The sequence below is a fragment of the Protomyctophum bolini genome (assembly GCF_963924005.1).
Source record: "Protomyctophum bolini genome assembly, chromosome: 9".
Taxonomy (NCBI): Eukaryota; Metazoa; Chordata; class Actinopteri; order Myctophiformes; family Myctophidae; genus Protomyctophum; species Protomyctophum bolini.
Window position 1 is genome coordinate 33,922,633 of NC_137870.1, and position 13,486 is coordinate 33,936,118.

At 40.0% G+C, this 13,486-nt stretch overlaps 1 protein-coding gene across 1 annotated transcript in view; it reads right to left on the reverse strand.

Annotated features, from left to right (window-relative positions):
* The window catches only part of esamb (endothelial cell adhesion molecule b), a 39,476-nt gene extending 35,568 nt beyond the window's left edge, over positions 1-3,908 (reverse strand). Inside the window, exons 1-2 of the mRNA XM_080773034.1 lie at positions 3,815-3,908; positions 3,419-3,544 (exon numbers count right to left, since the gene is read on the reverse strand). Of these exons, the coding sequence (XP_080629160.1) occupies positions 3,419-3,544; positions 3,815-3,824 (136 nt within the window). The 5' untranslated portion in view covers positions 3,825-3,908. The remainder of the gene's footprint in view (positions 1-3,418; positions 3,545-3,814) is intronic.
* Positions 3,909-13,486: the final 9,578 nt, after the last annotated feature.

The following is a 13,486-nucleotide window of genomic DNA, read 5'->3' on the forward strand; positions in this document are numbered from 1 at the left end:
TACTTTTCTGACACATTTTCAACACACTGCCCCCCAATAAAACCTCAGTAACGACCAAACAGATTAACTACAACATAATCTTGTTTCCTCACCAGAGCATGCAGTAAATAAGAAGCGTGCAAGAGCACAATAGACATAGACTAAGCCTGGTTGAGAAAGGCCAGTAGCACACAAAGCAGAGTTTTTGAGGGGTAAAGGAAAATAATATGCTACTTCTACAAATAACATTTTGCAATTGTTTTGTTTTGATCATGTCAAAAATAGGCATCCCCTGACAAGATGTGTCCCTCAATTTGAGTAATAATTCAATAACTGACTTTTTTTACATACCATACTTAAATTAAACTATAATAAATAAGAGGAAGTGCTATAATTGAGCCATTACGATACCGGTTTCATTATCATTATGATTATATGACAAGATTATTATGACAGTATAATCCACATTAAACTACAATCTCAACAAATGACAAAACGCTTCCTAAATAGATCGTACCAAAAAACTACAATTTCCACAGCTCAAAACAACGCAGCATCAACATCTCTTACACCCTTAAATCACACTTGTGTGAAGTGAGGGCCGCTCTTATCGTCATACATCATCCTACATCACATGCCGTGCTCAGCCAATCAAATCATCTGAAATTTTGTAGACACAAACAAACAAAGCTGGGCATAGGAGAAAATCACACCTGTGTGAAATGAGTGGTGCAACTCCCCCCCCCCCCCCCCCCCCCACCTCTCTCTCTCTCTCTCTCTCTCTCTCTCTCTCATTAGCAGGCAACAGTGCAGCACTATCCCTCTCTCTGTTTCTGGCAAAACAGCGCCCCTACTGGTACTCATAGTCATATACTGGTGCTCATGAACAACACATACTGTAGGTAGGTGGGTAGGTAGGTGGGTGAACACGGACATTGCTGTTCCTTGGAGTGGTTGCACCACTCCAAAAGACACTGCAGGTGTATACTTTTCTATGACTACAGTCCTCACAAATTAAACATATCAGACCAATTGGGATATCCTCAGAAGACTTAAGTGGTCCGTCTTTAACTAACATGTTTTAACATTTTGTTACTTTGAAAATAGTTCCCTCTTTAAAGGGACAAACTTACCCAGAGTCACCTACCAGCAAAGAAAGAGGGCCATTGGTTAAATAGACCAATGGGCACCTATAAATGTTTGCAAATATACTGTAACCACTGCTCTAATGTTATACAACTAAATAATTTAAAGACCTAAAAAACATGGAGGTTTACAAATGTAAACAATTCATTAACTGCAACTCCACCTATATAGTGTATCGCCTCACCTGCCCCTGTGGACGCACAAAGAGGAGCTTGAAGGATAGAGTGGCAGTCTGGCAGAGCATAAATACGCGATTAGAACAAATAATGAGGACTATCCCTGATGACACGCCATTTCAAAAGCTGTTATAATGGCAATGACAGTCTCCTGAGAGTGGAGGGAATAGAACAAATGGAGCAATCAGTTAGAGGTGGCAATAGACTCAATAGATTACTTCAGAGAGAGACTTTGTGGATTTTTACCTTTTTGAGGGGCTCTACTAGCCCCTCCTATATTCAGCTAGTAGTGTAGATTTTCGTCTTACACAAACATTATATTCCCATTGACAATGAATTTACTGAACAAATCTACATGTTACGGCATGATTATGTACGATTATAAGAACGCCCCTCACTTCACACAGGTGTGATTTTTTTATAAACAGCTCCATCTCAATGAATTTGAATATTGTGTAAAAGTTCATTTTCTTCCGTAATATAATTAAAAAAGTGAAACTTTTGATGATTTAAAACCTTTTTTTGTTTTAATCTTTATGATTATGGCGTACAGTTCATGAAAATCAAAACGTCCTATCTCAACAAATTCGAATATTTTACGAGACCACTAAAATAAATGTATTTTTAAACGTGTCGACCATCTGAAAAGTATATTAATTAATGTATGCAGTCAATACTTGGTCTGGGCTGCTTTTGAACAAAGTATTTCATCAACGGGGCGTGGCATGGAGGTGATCAGCCTTTGTCACTATTGAGGTGTTATGGAAGCCCAGGTTTGCTTTGATGACAGCCGTAAATGCATTTTTAGCATCTCCATGAAGCTTGTCAACATACTGAAGCACAATGTAGGGTACTCTAAAAAGTGTTGAAACCATTGAGTTTTCATGGCCTGAGACCTCAGAGCGGTCACCACCAGGTAGTTGGGATGGCTCAGTGTAGAGGTCAGACTCGACAGAGTACAGCTACTTATTGGGCCTTGTCTTCAAGATACTCAAGACTACAGGGACACTCATGTACCTGTCAAACTGCTTCAATAACGTAAAAGACACAACACACCAGAGGGAGCGCCACTGATCTATTTCAACCCAGATTTAATATGCCAACAAATTGTGAAATGCCCTACCAACAGACCCTCATTCAAAACCACCATACAATAAAAGTGCATGCAATTGCAATGCAATTTGTAGGCTAACTGATCCTAATATCCTAATAGTCTAAGCGTGACATCAGAAATCTTTACATGTTTGCATTTAATATGAAAACATGCATTTCCCGTTGGTCAGTCACGCCCCCATGTGCATTTCCCGTTGGTGCGTCACGCCCCCATGCCTTGTGACATACATATGTCATTCTGACATCATCAAACCCGAAAATTAAGGCCCAGCCCTACCTGGGCCCTCATCAAACCCTGTAAACTCAAGACACTGCCCCCGCTGCCACCCTTAGATCTGCAGATATGGAGCTGACCTGTTCTGACATTCCATATGTTGATCTGACCTCATCAAACCCTGTAAACTCAAGACATGCTCATGATGCTCCACATGGCCAGACCTCATCAAACCTGTACACTCATGATCCATATATGGCCAGACCTCATCAAACCCTGTACACTCAAGTCACTTCCCCTGCTGCCACCCTTAGATCTCCATATTTGGAGCTGACCTGTTCTGACATTCCATATGTTGATCTGACCTCATCAAACCCTGTACACTGAAGACATGCTCCATAATGTCCAGACCTCATCAAACCCTGTACACTCAAGACACACTCTATCTGTCACCCAGGCGTATGTGTGCACGCTTTTCACCCTCAGGGTGTCTTACTGGTAATATAAGAAGAAGAAGAATTTAAAAAAGGGCTGTTTTGGGGCAACAAAACCCTTTCTGTGCATGATGCAGGATTTTATTCTCCATGGACTTTCACCACAGTTTTACTATAGTTTGGATTTATTCTATTATTATTGTTAATCCTTTTATAAAGGACCAGCTTCTTTAGCCTACATGCAAAACAAGGTCTCCAAATCAGTTTCAGTTTTCTGGCTTTACAGTGCTTACAGCAACTTGACTAAATGACTACAATGATAATGTTTCAGTTTCACATAAATTGTATTTGCCTACCTTGAAAAATCCATAACAATGTCAGGATGACGTGAAGTCGTCTCCGTATCTCCATTGCACAACATCCACCGCCTGGTCTCTGGAAGATCCACGGGATCCACAGCTGAGCTTCAAAGTTGACAGCAGCTGCAGCTCAATGGCAATGCGCTATTTCACTTCAGGTAGCCGAACTTTCGGTGATTTTTTTTTGTTTTTTTAAATCTAATTCGGCTATAAAGATGTTTGTAATAAATATTTACTATCCCTTTCCTACAAACAATAGATGGCATTGCAAAGCAATGGTAGGCTACGATAGCCTACACTAAAAAAGCCACTTCGACACATGACTCGTATAAGTAAACAAACAGTCAATTTACTGCTTCACCAACAACCAATGAATTGAGTCTGTATACCTACAGTCATTCATAGTAGTCAGTGTGGCACGGAGCTCCAGCCTCCAGCCTCCTGGCGACGTGCTCAGCTCATCATGGAGTTTATCCACCTGGATATGTTCAGGAACGCCCCCTTCCCTTGCACACTGATTGACAGCTTCACACATGGCACTCTCAGGACCACAATGGAAATAAGCTCTCGAGTCTGTCTGTTAGGGTACCAACAGGGGACGCTGTTGCACCACTCATAATTTTGTGTGTGTGTGTGTGTGTGTGTGTGTGTGTGTGTGTGTGTGTGTGTGTGTGTGTGTGTGTGTGTGTGTGTGTGTGTGTGTGTGTGTGTGTGTGTGTGTGTGTGTGTGTGTGTGTGTGTGTGTGTGTGTGTGTACCTTGTTTACTGTAAATCACTCTGGATTGAGAGCATCTGCTAAATGCCACACGCACGGTCACACGCACACTGTAGTACGTTTACATTTTTGTATATTTACATTCTGACTATACCACACCTCCACATAGGAAATGTGAAAATTGCAGTAGGCCCTGTAGCTGTCACTAAAATTAAATATAGGTGGATAAAGCATACTGTATATAGGTTTTGCAAGCAGGCTATGGTTTCTATTTCAACATGAAAACACAATACACTCTGATTCATGTAAATAATTTAATAAGTTAATAACCCACATATACTTCTTTGCATATAGCATGTGACCCTGTGCCAGTCTGCCAGAGTAGTTTGGAAGGACATAGGAGGACATTAATAACTTGTGTAATACCGGTATACAGTAATATCTTATTAAAATATCTTTCATTTTTCATTTTATAATGTGTCTAATGACTTACACTCTATAATATAATACTATGAGTTAGATTGAAGGGCATTATGCCTGCCATTTAGCCAGAATAAATAATAAAACGATGAAGCACTCACCATGAAACAACATTCAAAGACACTTAAGTAAAAAGTACTGTCAACTAAATTATCATGCATTACCTGATACATTGCAACGTTGAATTTAAAAGTCTAGGAACAGGTAAAGGTCCTCATGGGAATTCTCAGACTGTTTCACAAGAGAACAAGGCTTTTACACTGTAATGTTAGTTTGCATTAGGTCCAGCTCACAGCTCATAAATGGGTTGTCGGGTGAAAAATTTATATCCGAGTCCATGTGTTTTTTCTCCCCCCGTAATGGAATGGAATGGATTTTTAACATGGTATTGAAACTGTCCCCTGGAAGGTCTGCTCTGACCTTAACCTCAAACAACCGGCAGGTCTGCCACAAAACCTCCATTCAGCTTCCTCATCAAAACACAAGCTTTAATAGAGCTATATAATAACTCCCATCAGGCACAATCCTGATTTATTCATGTTGTTTTCAAGGTCCTGCTTTCCTATGTTTTTGTTGATGTTTGCTGTTCTTTCTTCTTCTTCTTCTATCCATAGCCTACACCTCTGGAGGTGCATTTGTGTCAATTACAGTACTATACAGTTACACTCTCTGGTTTAAGTGATGGGAGATTAATCGGCAAACACATCGGTATTGGCCGATTCTAGTTGTTTTTAGATTAATCGGCATCGGTTCGATTAATCAATCGGACGGTCCGATTAATCGGTCTTTCTTTACAGATAAACAAGCCCAAAGTAACAGCTTGAACAGATCTACAAGCTCACAATATTATATATAAAGGTATTAAAGTTAAATCTGACTTGCCTAAGCCTGCAGTGCAGACACCCTGTTACATGTATTTGTCAGGATGGACAAAATTATTATATTTTTTAATGCGGAATGAGATCATATCGACATCTGTAATATCGGTTATCGGCCATAACAGCAATTAATTATATTATTATATAAATTATATAAAATTCAGTCAGGCCCATCTGCACTTTGTTAGGTCTTGTAATTAGACAAGAGTGATAGCATATGGGCCTGCTGCATGTTCTTATTGTTAGACTTGAATATGCTTGATTCTCCCTTTAGCATTAAGAAATTGATTAATGATAAGTATACAACTTTTGTTGTTAAATGGTCAACTTCATTAAGTTAAGTAAATTATTGTTAAATAATATGGCTGAATAATTTTTCTTTTCTTATGCATAAGACACCAAATATTCCTTCAGCTGTTGGGAAAGATTTCAGCTCAGATCCTCATACATTGCTTTTATATAAAATAAAAAAAAAACCTCACCTCAGCTGAGTCTTCTGTTATAAATTAGTTAAGACAATTGCTCAAGATTAATTTTTTTTCTCTCAAATGTAATGAATGAATGATTAACACTGTTCTGTGCCCATTTTCACTTATCTGAAGATAATTATAGCATAAGGCCGGCCTACACTCCTGTCCCTGATTAGTGATTACGCCCTGAACAGGTTCTTTAATTGTTAAAGTTTTGGTCAGTAGTTCTTATCTCAAGGTCGGGTTGACTTTGACTTTGAACTTGACAGCCCAGCCCACTCCATGCCTTAGCCTTCTGTCTGATGATAATTTTTCTTTGTATGTTGCTCAGCCTGTTGGTTGTCTGGCATCTGCTTTTAGTCCTGTTTAGCAAGTAGTATAAGTATAGTCTACTATGCATTATAGCAGTCAACCTACAATTTAGGCATTTAGCTCATGCTCTTATAGCAGAGTGACTTTCAAAATGCAAAGTTGGAGAAAAGCACCAATATGCTACAAGTAGGCTTATGTCGTAAAAGTGACAAACACCATAATAATTACTACTTTTTAGTAATTTAAAGTCCAGATAAACTCTACTTTTAGCATGACCACAGACTACGGGAATTAGGTCTGAGCCAGTCTGAGCCTACTATAAATTGTATCTACCGATACATTAATGCCATCTAGTGGTCAACATATGAAATTACTGTTTAGAGGGCATAAAGATTTGTGCTATTTTATTTGTTAATAAAAAAAAGCTTTATACCCTGTATAACATATAACATATAACAAGCAATAGGTGACATATAGCAGCTCTGTTTACACAATGCTGTACTAAAGCTTAATTTAATTGAATTGTTGTAAAAATAGGTTAAATAAATAAGAATACACTGAACATTTATTCGTTAAGCAACCTTTATCCTCCATATTTGTTTCTCCTTTTGCCCTTGTGTTGTTATTATACCACCATGCAGCCAGCCAGGCATACAGACCATTAGCTTATATTCCCTCTTTGTGGAGGGCTGCTATTTTCAGTGTATGTGTGTGAAGTGGGGCCACTGGAGTGCTCACGGTAAAACGGTAACCATACCGTGAGTTTTTTTGTAAATGTTTCTTATTAAATTGCTTTAGGTTTTCTGAGCTGAATTGCACCCAAAAAACCTGAACTTTGAAAATTCAGTAGATTTTCTGTGGTCTGGGGTTTTCTGAATAATTTGGCTCAAACAAGTGATCTGATTTGCCCGTGGAGTAGTCTGTGATGTAACAGTCTACAAATCCCATATATGATTTAACAATTTGCCAGCAGATGTCACTGAGGGATTTTGCCTGTTTTCATTGCAGCTCAAAAGGCTTCAGAACACACACACACACAGAGAACCCCGAACCACAGAAAATGTCACGCCACGGCCACCATATATGGTCGTCAGTCCGTCACGCCTCGTGACACTCTCCATATATGACCGTCTCTATAAGAAGATCACAACACTGACCTCATTAAACCCTGGACAGCCATACACGGAGAAGACTAGATCACCTATCTGCATGTATGGAGCCGGCCAGCAACATCCAGTGCCGGTTCTAGGCCTTTTGAGGCCCTAGGCAACATATTATACAGAGCCCCCCCCCCCCTCCTGCTTTGCCACGCCGGATAAAAATTGTAAATTTGCCATGAAAATGCTTCAATCTGGTGCACTTTGAGATCAAAATTAAGAAGCTAGGTGGGGGCCACATATGTTTATAAACAAATCCCAAATGTTTATAAACAAATCCCAAATGTTTATAAACAAATCCCAAATGTTTATAAACAAATACCAAAATGTTTATAAACAAATCCCAAATCCCATGAGACTTGGTCCTACCCCCCCGACCATGAGACTTACTACAGGTCAACTGGTAGTGGTCCTACCCCCCCCATGAGACTTACAAATCCCAAATGTTTATAAACAAATCCCAAATGTTTGTAAACAAATCCCAAATGTTTATAAACGAATCCCAAAATGTTTATAAACAAATCACAAATGTTTATAAACAAATCACAAATGTTTATAAACAAATCACAAATGTTTATAAACAAATACCAAAATGTTTATAAACAAATCCCAAATCCCTTGGTCCTACCCCCCCGACCATGAGACTTACTACAGGTCTACTGGTAGTGGTCCTACCCCCCCCCATGAGACTTACAAATCCCAAATGTTTATAAACAAATCCCAAATGTTTGTAAACAAATCCCAAATGTTTATAAACAAATCCCAAAATGTTTATAAATAAATCACAAATGTTTATAAACAAATCACAAATGTTTATAAACAAATACCAAAATGTTTATAAACAAATCCCAAATCCCTTGGTCCTACCCCCCCCGACCAACATCTGACCTCAATATATGGAGCTGACCTGTTCTGACATTATTATGTTGATCCTCCCCATCCGTCCTTCCTCTTGATGTCTCCCTTTTGACTGATACTGTACCTGTCCATTAAAACTCTAGACGGGCCCGCCCCAAAGTTATTAGTGCAGCCGTGCCAAGCAGCTGGCGAAAACTAGAGTTCTCAACAGGCCCGAAAATTAAGGCCCGGTCCTACTGGGCCATCATCAAACCCTGTACACTCAAAGACACTGCCCCTGCTTCCTCCCTTACCATAATAAATCTAAAGTAAGCACTGCTAGTGCTTAGATAACTGAAGGATATCATTAAGTTCACGACTGGCTTGTCCACACTAAGGACTAAGATTAGCCTATATTTTGAGTTCATCAAGGTCCTATGACCTTTGTTTGTTTGTCTTCAATCAAATTATATTCTACCTTAAAAGCATGTATTCATTCACTTGTGATATTAATCATCTTGCTTACATGCAAGAGAGTCCACTGTGCCCTGGAAATGCCTTCATTTATATGTGAATAGGCCAGTAGAGGGAGCCAGCATCCTGAATGTAAGCCCAGCTCATATGTTGGATCTAAAGTGTTGTAGCCTATATGATTCTCCACAGGTCTACACTTCCAGATTTTGAAATGCCACTCTTATCTTTTCATCAGCACCCCTCCCCCTATCCCTATCTTTTTCAATGATTTGAACAGCCTCATTTTGACTTATGGTGTTATACACACAGCTCAGATGTCCATCAGACCAGGACATGGATGTACAAAATGCTTTGACCGCAAGCCACAATGAAATAGGGATCATATAGTGAATTAATCACATTTTTCACCCCGTTCTTTGATTATTTATTTGTCTAACTCAACTATAGATGGCCAGAACTTCATGAAATGTAGGCTGCCCTGAAGATATGTCTATAAGGTCAAGGGTCATAATAGGAGAGATTGCCATATCTTGTTACCTTAGCATAGTTTTGGCACATGTTTGCACCCTTCTGAGTGCATTATTTAGTTTCTAGCTATAGTTGTATCTGAAGCAAACCTGATATTTCTCAAAGCAGGAGGAAGGAAGCTCCCCAGGGCTTGTGATGTGTACACAAGAAAAATGAGCTTTCTAACATAAGGCAATTAGCAGGCTACTAGTAGCATGCCAAATCGAGCCTATATCTGCACCAAGCAATCAGTTATTGAAGGTGTAAAGACTGAGACTGCCTATTTTTGCATTATAGTAAAAATTACACTTGTGTGAAGTGAGGGGCGCCTGGTAATGTTAAGTGCTCTAAACAAGCATTAAAAGTCCATAGAATTGGCTGCCATCTTACAACAAATGCATCATATTTTCTGTTATGTTGAGAACAATGACTTCCATTATCGCATTGCAACTTTCCAGAAATAGAAAGCCTGCAGTTTCTATTAGCTTGGATTCCCCATCGATGATGTCACTGGTGGACGGGTTTCTGAACTGCCCACAGCCCTCCCATGAGACTAAAGTCTCGAGTAGAAAAGAACTGTGCTATTTTATCATGAACATTAGTGAATTTTGAGGTATTTGTACTTATTTCCAGTACTTTAACTTCTACTCCACTACATCTCAGAGGCAAATATTGTACTTTTACTCCACTACACTTGAGTTAGTTACTTTGTAGATTTTGATTATTATTACAAAACACATTACCCACACTGCATTGTGAGCTTGTAGATCTGCCATTTTCAAAAGATTCTATACGTTTGAAAACTTGTGAAATGGGTTCTTCTGCATGAGTACTTTCTACTTTGGTACTTTAAGTACATTTTTATACCAATACTTTTGTACATTTTTAATTCCTAACTTTTACTTGTAAGTAACTTGTAAGCAGAAGAGTATTTCTGCATTGCAGTATTGATAGGCTACTGGCTCTGCCAGTGGACCTAATGAGTCCCCACACCTGCCTGAGCCAATTGATTGCCATGGCAACCCTGCACCTGCCATTTGATGACTTAACCAGTCCACTTTTCACAGTCAGTTCGCACTCTTCAGACATTCTCCACAGATGTTTACCACTGCACAAGGACTTTCCACAACTGCTGATGCCCATTAAGCCCATATAATAGTATATGGCCAGGCCCATATGCCCAAATAGCATATACTGATAACATCAGGGATCTCCACATACAGTATGGGCATAAAAGAGATACAGGCAGACGGAGTCAAAGCGGCTGCTATGACAACGGCTATAATGGGTATTGCATACTGGGGTTGGGTAATGGGTATACATTCCCGATTCATTGTTCCCAACTTGCATCGTTCCCAAGTAGGCCGGTGTCCGGAGGGCGCAGGTCTAGTATGATGTAATTTCAAAAGCCAGACGTTGGGCAAAAACAATCCAATGAGTCTGCAACTCATTAAATCTTTGAGTTCAGTGTATTATAGTTAACGCAGAAGCCTGGCCTCCTCCTAGGCTGGCAAGGTGGACTCATCAGTACAGCACATTAAATACAGGCCTATGACATTAGAAATTATGCAAATCTGCTCTGTGTGTTGCTATGCAAAATAGAAACTCAACCTGTCTAACTTTGAGTTTAGAGTGTGAGCTTTAAGGACATGACAAGAGAGGATGTGCAAAATTTCCAAATAATGCTCCTTCCACTGCCAAGTCTTCTGAAATGAAAAAAACCTGGGCTCAAAGCCAAATGTTGCTGCGTTATTTGTTGCTTACCGTAGCACTCCAGTGTATTTGATGTAAATGACCTGCTGTTTAGCTGTATGCTGCAGTGACACTAAACCTAAAAATATCACTCCTGGAGTTCTCGAGGCTAACTGAAGGTCCTTGCACAGACAGAAGACACAAAAACATGCACATAAACATGCAGTGATGCAGAGATAGGATGACAAAGGCTCTGTTCTTGTGAATAAGGAAATATGACATAGCCTATGATAAGAGCTCAGTGGAGGCAATTAGTTCACAAACAAGAATTGATTAAGCCTGGTGGTGAAACTCAGGACTGGGTGCGGCTGAATCTCCCATCTTTCAATTGAGTCAGACAGCCAGGCACATCCCACCATCTGTACCACGCACACACACACACACACACACACACACACACACACACACACACACACACACACACACACACACACATGAATAATGAGTTACATGCTTCGTCTGAGAAGACTTGTATGGATGTGTAGCTCTACTCTGTTTCAAGTGTCTGCTGACAAGTCACTGTGGTCAACAACAGCGGTTGTCATCCTGTTGTCATTCTTGCACTGTTTTTGCTTTTGTAGTACTTAATAAGGTCCACTCTTCCAGTGGTGGGTTAGATTAATGCCATTGTGACCTCTATCTCAGTGTCACTCCCTGCGACAGGCATCTGGACCCCTTCTTCTGTTCCCCAATTTCCACTCCCATTCCAAGTGGACAAAGGAAGAGCCGGCTCTGGGAGCCCCGCAGCCACTCTCCATCATGTTGGACTCTCAGAGAGATTGACACGCAGACAATGCAGGGAGGAGAAACAGAGGGCAGCAGTGCAGGAGAACTGGTCTGGGATGGGGGGCATGGGTGAGATGGAGGCATGGAGCCCATATCCCTGGGGAGCAGTGTGTCCGTCTCCCCAGAGCCAGCCCAGGCACCGGAGACCCCACGGGAGCCAGAGTGTAGATAATGGGAGAGAGGAAATGGTGTGAAACAACAGCTGCTTAATAAATCACCACAGGATCTGACAGCGGATGTTCAGAAGCTTGAGTGTCAGGGCGCAGGAAGATTGTTTCTGTACAATATGATCTCCCCTTGGCAGCAACACACAATGAACCTGAATAGGGATGAGGCCGATCATTATGTTGATTAGGATTATTAGTGTTATATTAAAATATTTTCTGCCACCGTCTGCAAGCCTCTGATAATCAAGTGAGGTGGTGAAGGGTGCGTAGAAGACCTGTATATTTTGTCCATATACGTATGTATGGTAGCATCGTATATTAATGTATATGCACGCAGTGGTGTAAACTACTGTAAGTAACTAAGTACATTTACTTAAGTAGGCTACTATACTTAAGTACAGTTTTTACATAGGCCTATTTGTACTTTCACTGGAGTATTTCCAATTTCAAATACTTTTACTTCTACTACACTACAACTTTGATCCAAATATTGTACTTTTACTCAACTATACATTTATTTAAACACTTTAGTTACTTAGTTACTTTGAAGATTTTGATTCTTATTACAAAACATCCATTAATTAACCACTTCAGCCATAGGCCTATAGCCGATATACAAGCTCACATGCGCGACGCCGCCTTGTGAGCTTGTAGATTTACTATTTTCAAAGGATTTGTATACATTTGAAAACTTGAAATTAGGCATTCTGGATAAAGAGTATACTTTCTACTTTGGTCATATAGTATATTTTGATACCAATACTTTTGTACTTTTACTCAAGTAAATTTCGAATTCCGGACTTTTACTTGTATTTCTACATTGCAGTATTGATACTTTTACTTAAGTAAAACACCATGCACTGTATGCACGTCAGGTATATCCTAATCCTAATGTAGGCCTATGTGCATACATAATTTATTAATTTAATTTCTCGTTTTCCTTCTTTTTATTATTATCAATACCCCCTCCCCAACACCAATAAATATTAAATGACCCTACCCTAATATGAATATAATCTTCAAGTTGCAACAGGGCCACAAGCCAAGTAGGCTATACAGTAATACAGTAACAGTAGGTAGCCACTGCCAGTTAATTGTCTCATTATTCCTATAGTTGTGTTATAGAATATTACTTGTTTTTGTTGATTGTTGGTCATTGCCTCTCAGCGCAGATGTATACCGGTATATGTCGGTAGGTGTGTCTCTTTAAAAAATAGTCTCCTGTAAATTGGCGAGGATTTGTTGCGGATAGCTTGTGCTCAGTGAGTCAGTGTGGCTGGTGCTCTGTGCTCAGCTCAGCATGTGTCGGTTCATACCGAGGCTAGGCTTCTCGTGAAGTGGACGGCGTGGCGCAGCCTACATCAGTACTACGGGAGGGTGGACAACCTGGATCACATTCACGCACCTCCACGGGATCACCGCGACTTTTTAGGCTCATTTTGATCTCAATGCTCTCTAAGCCGAATTACTAGCCCGCCGTTTTGTTTTGTTTCCCCCCGTGATTTAAGACGCCCCTAAGGATGTGATTGG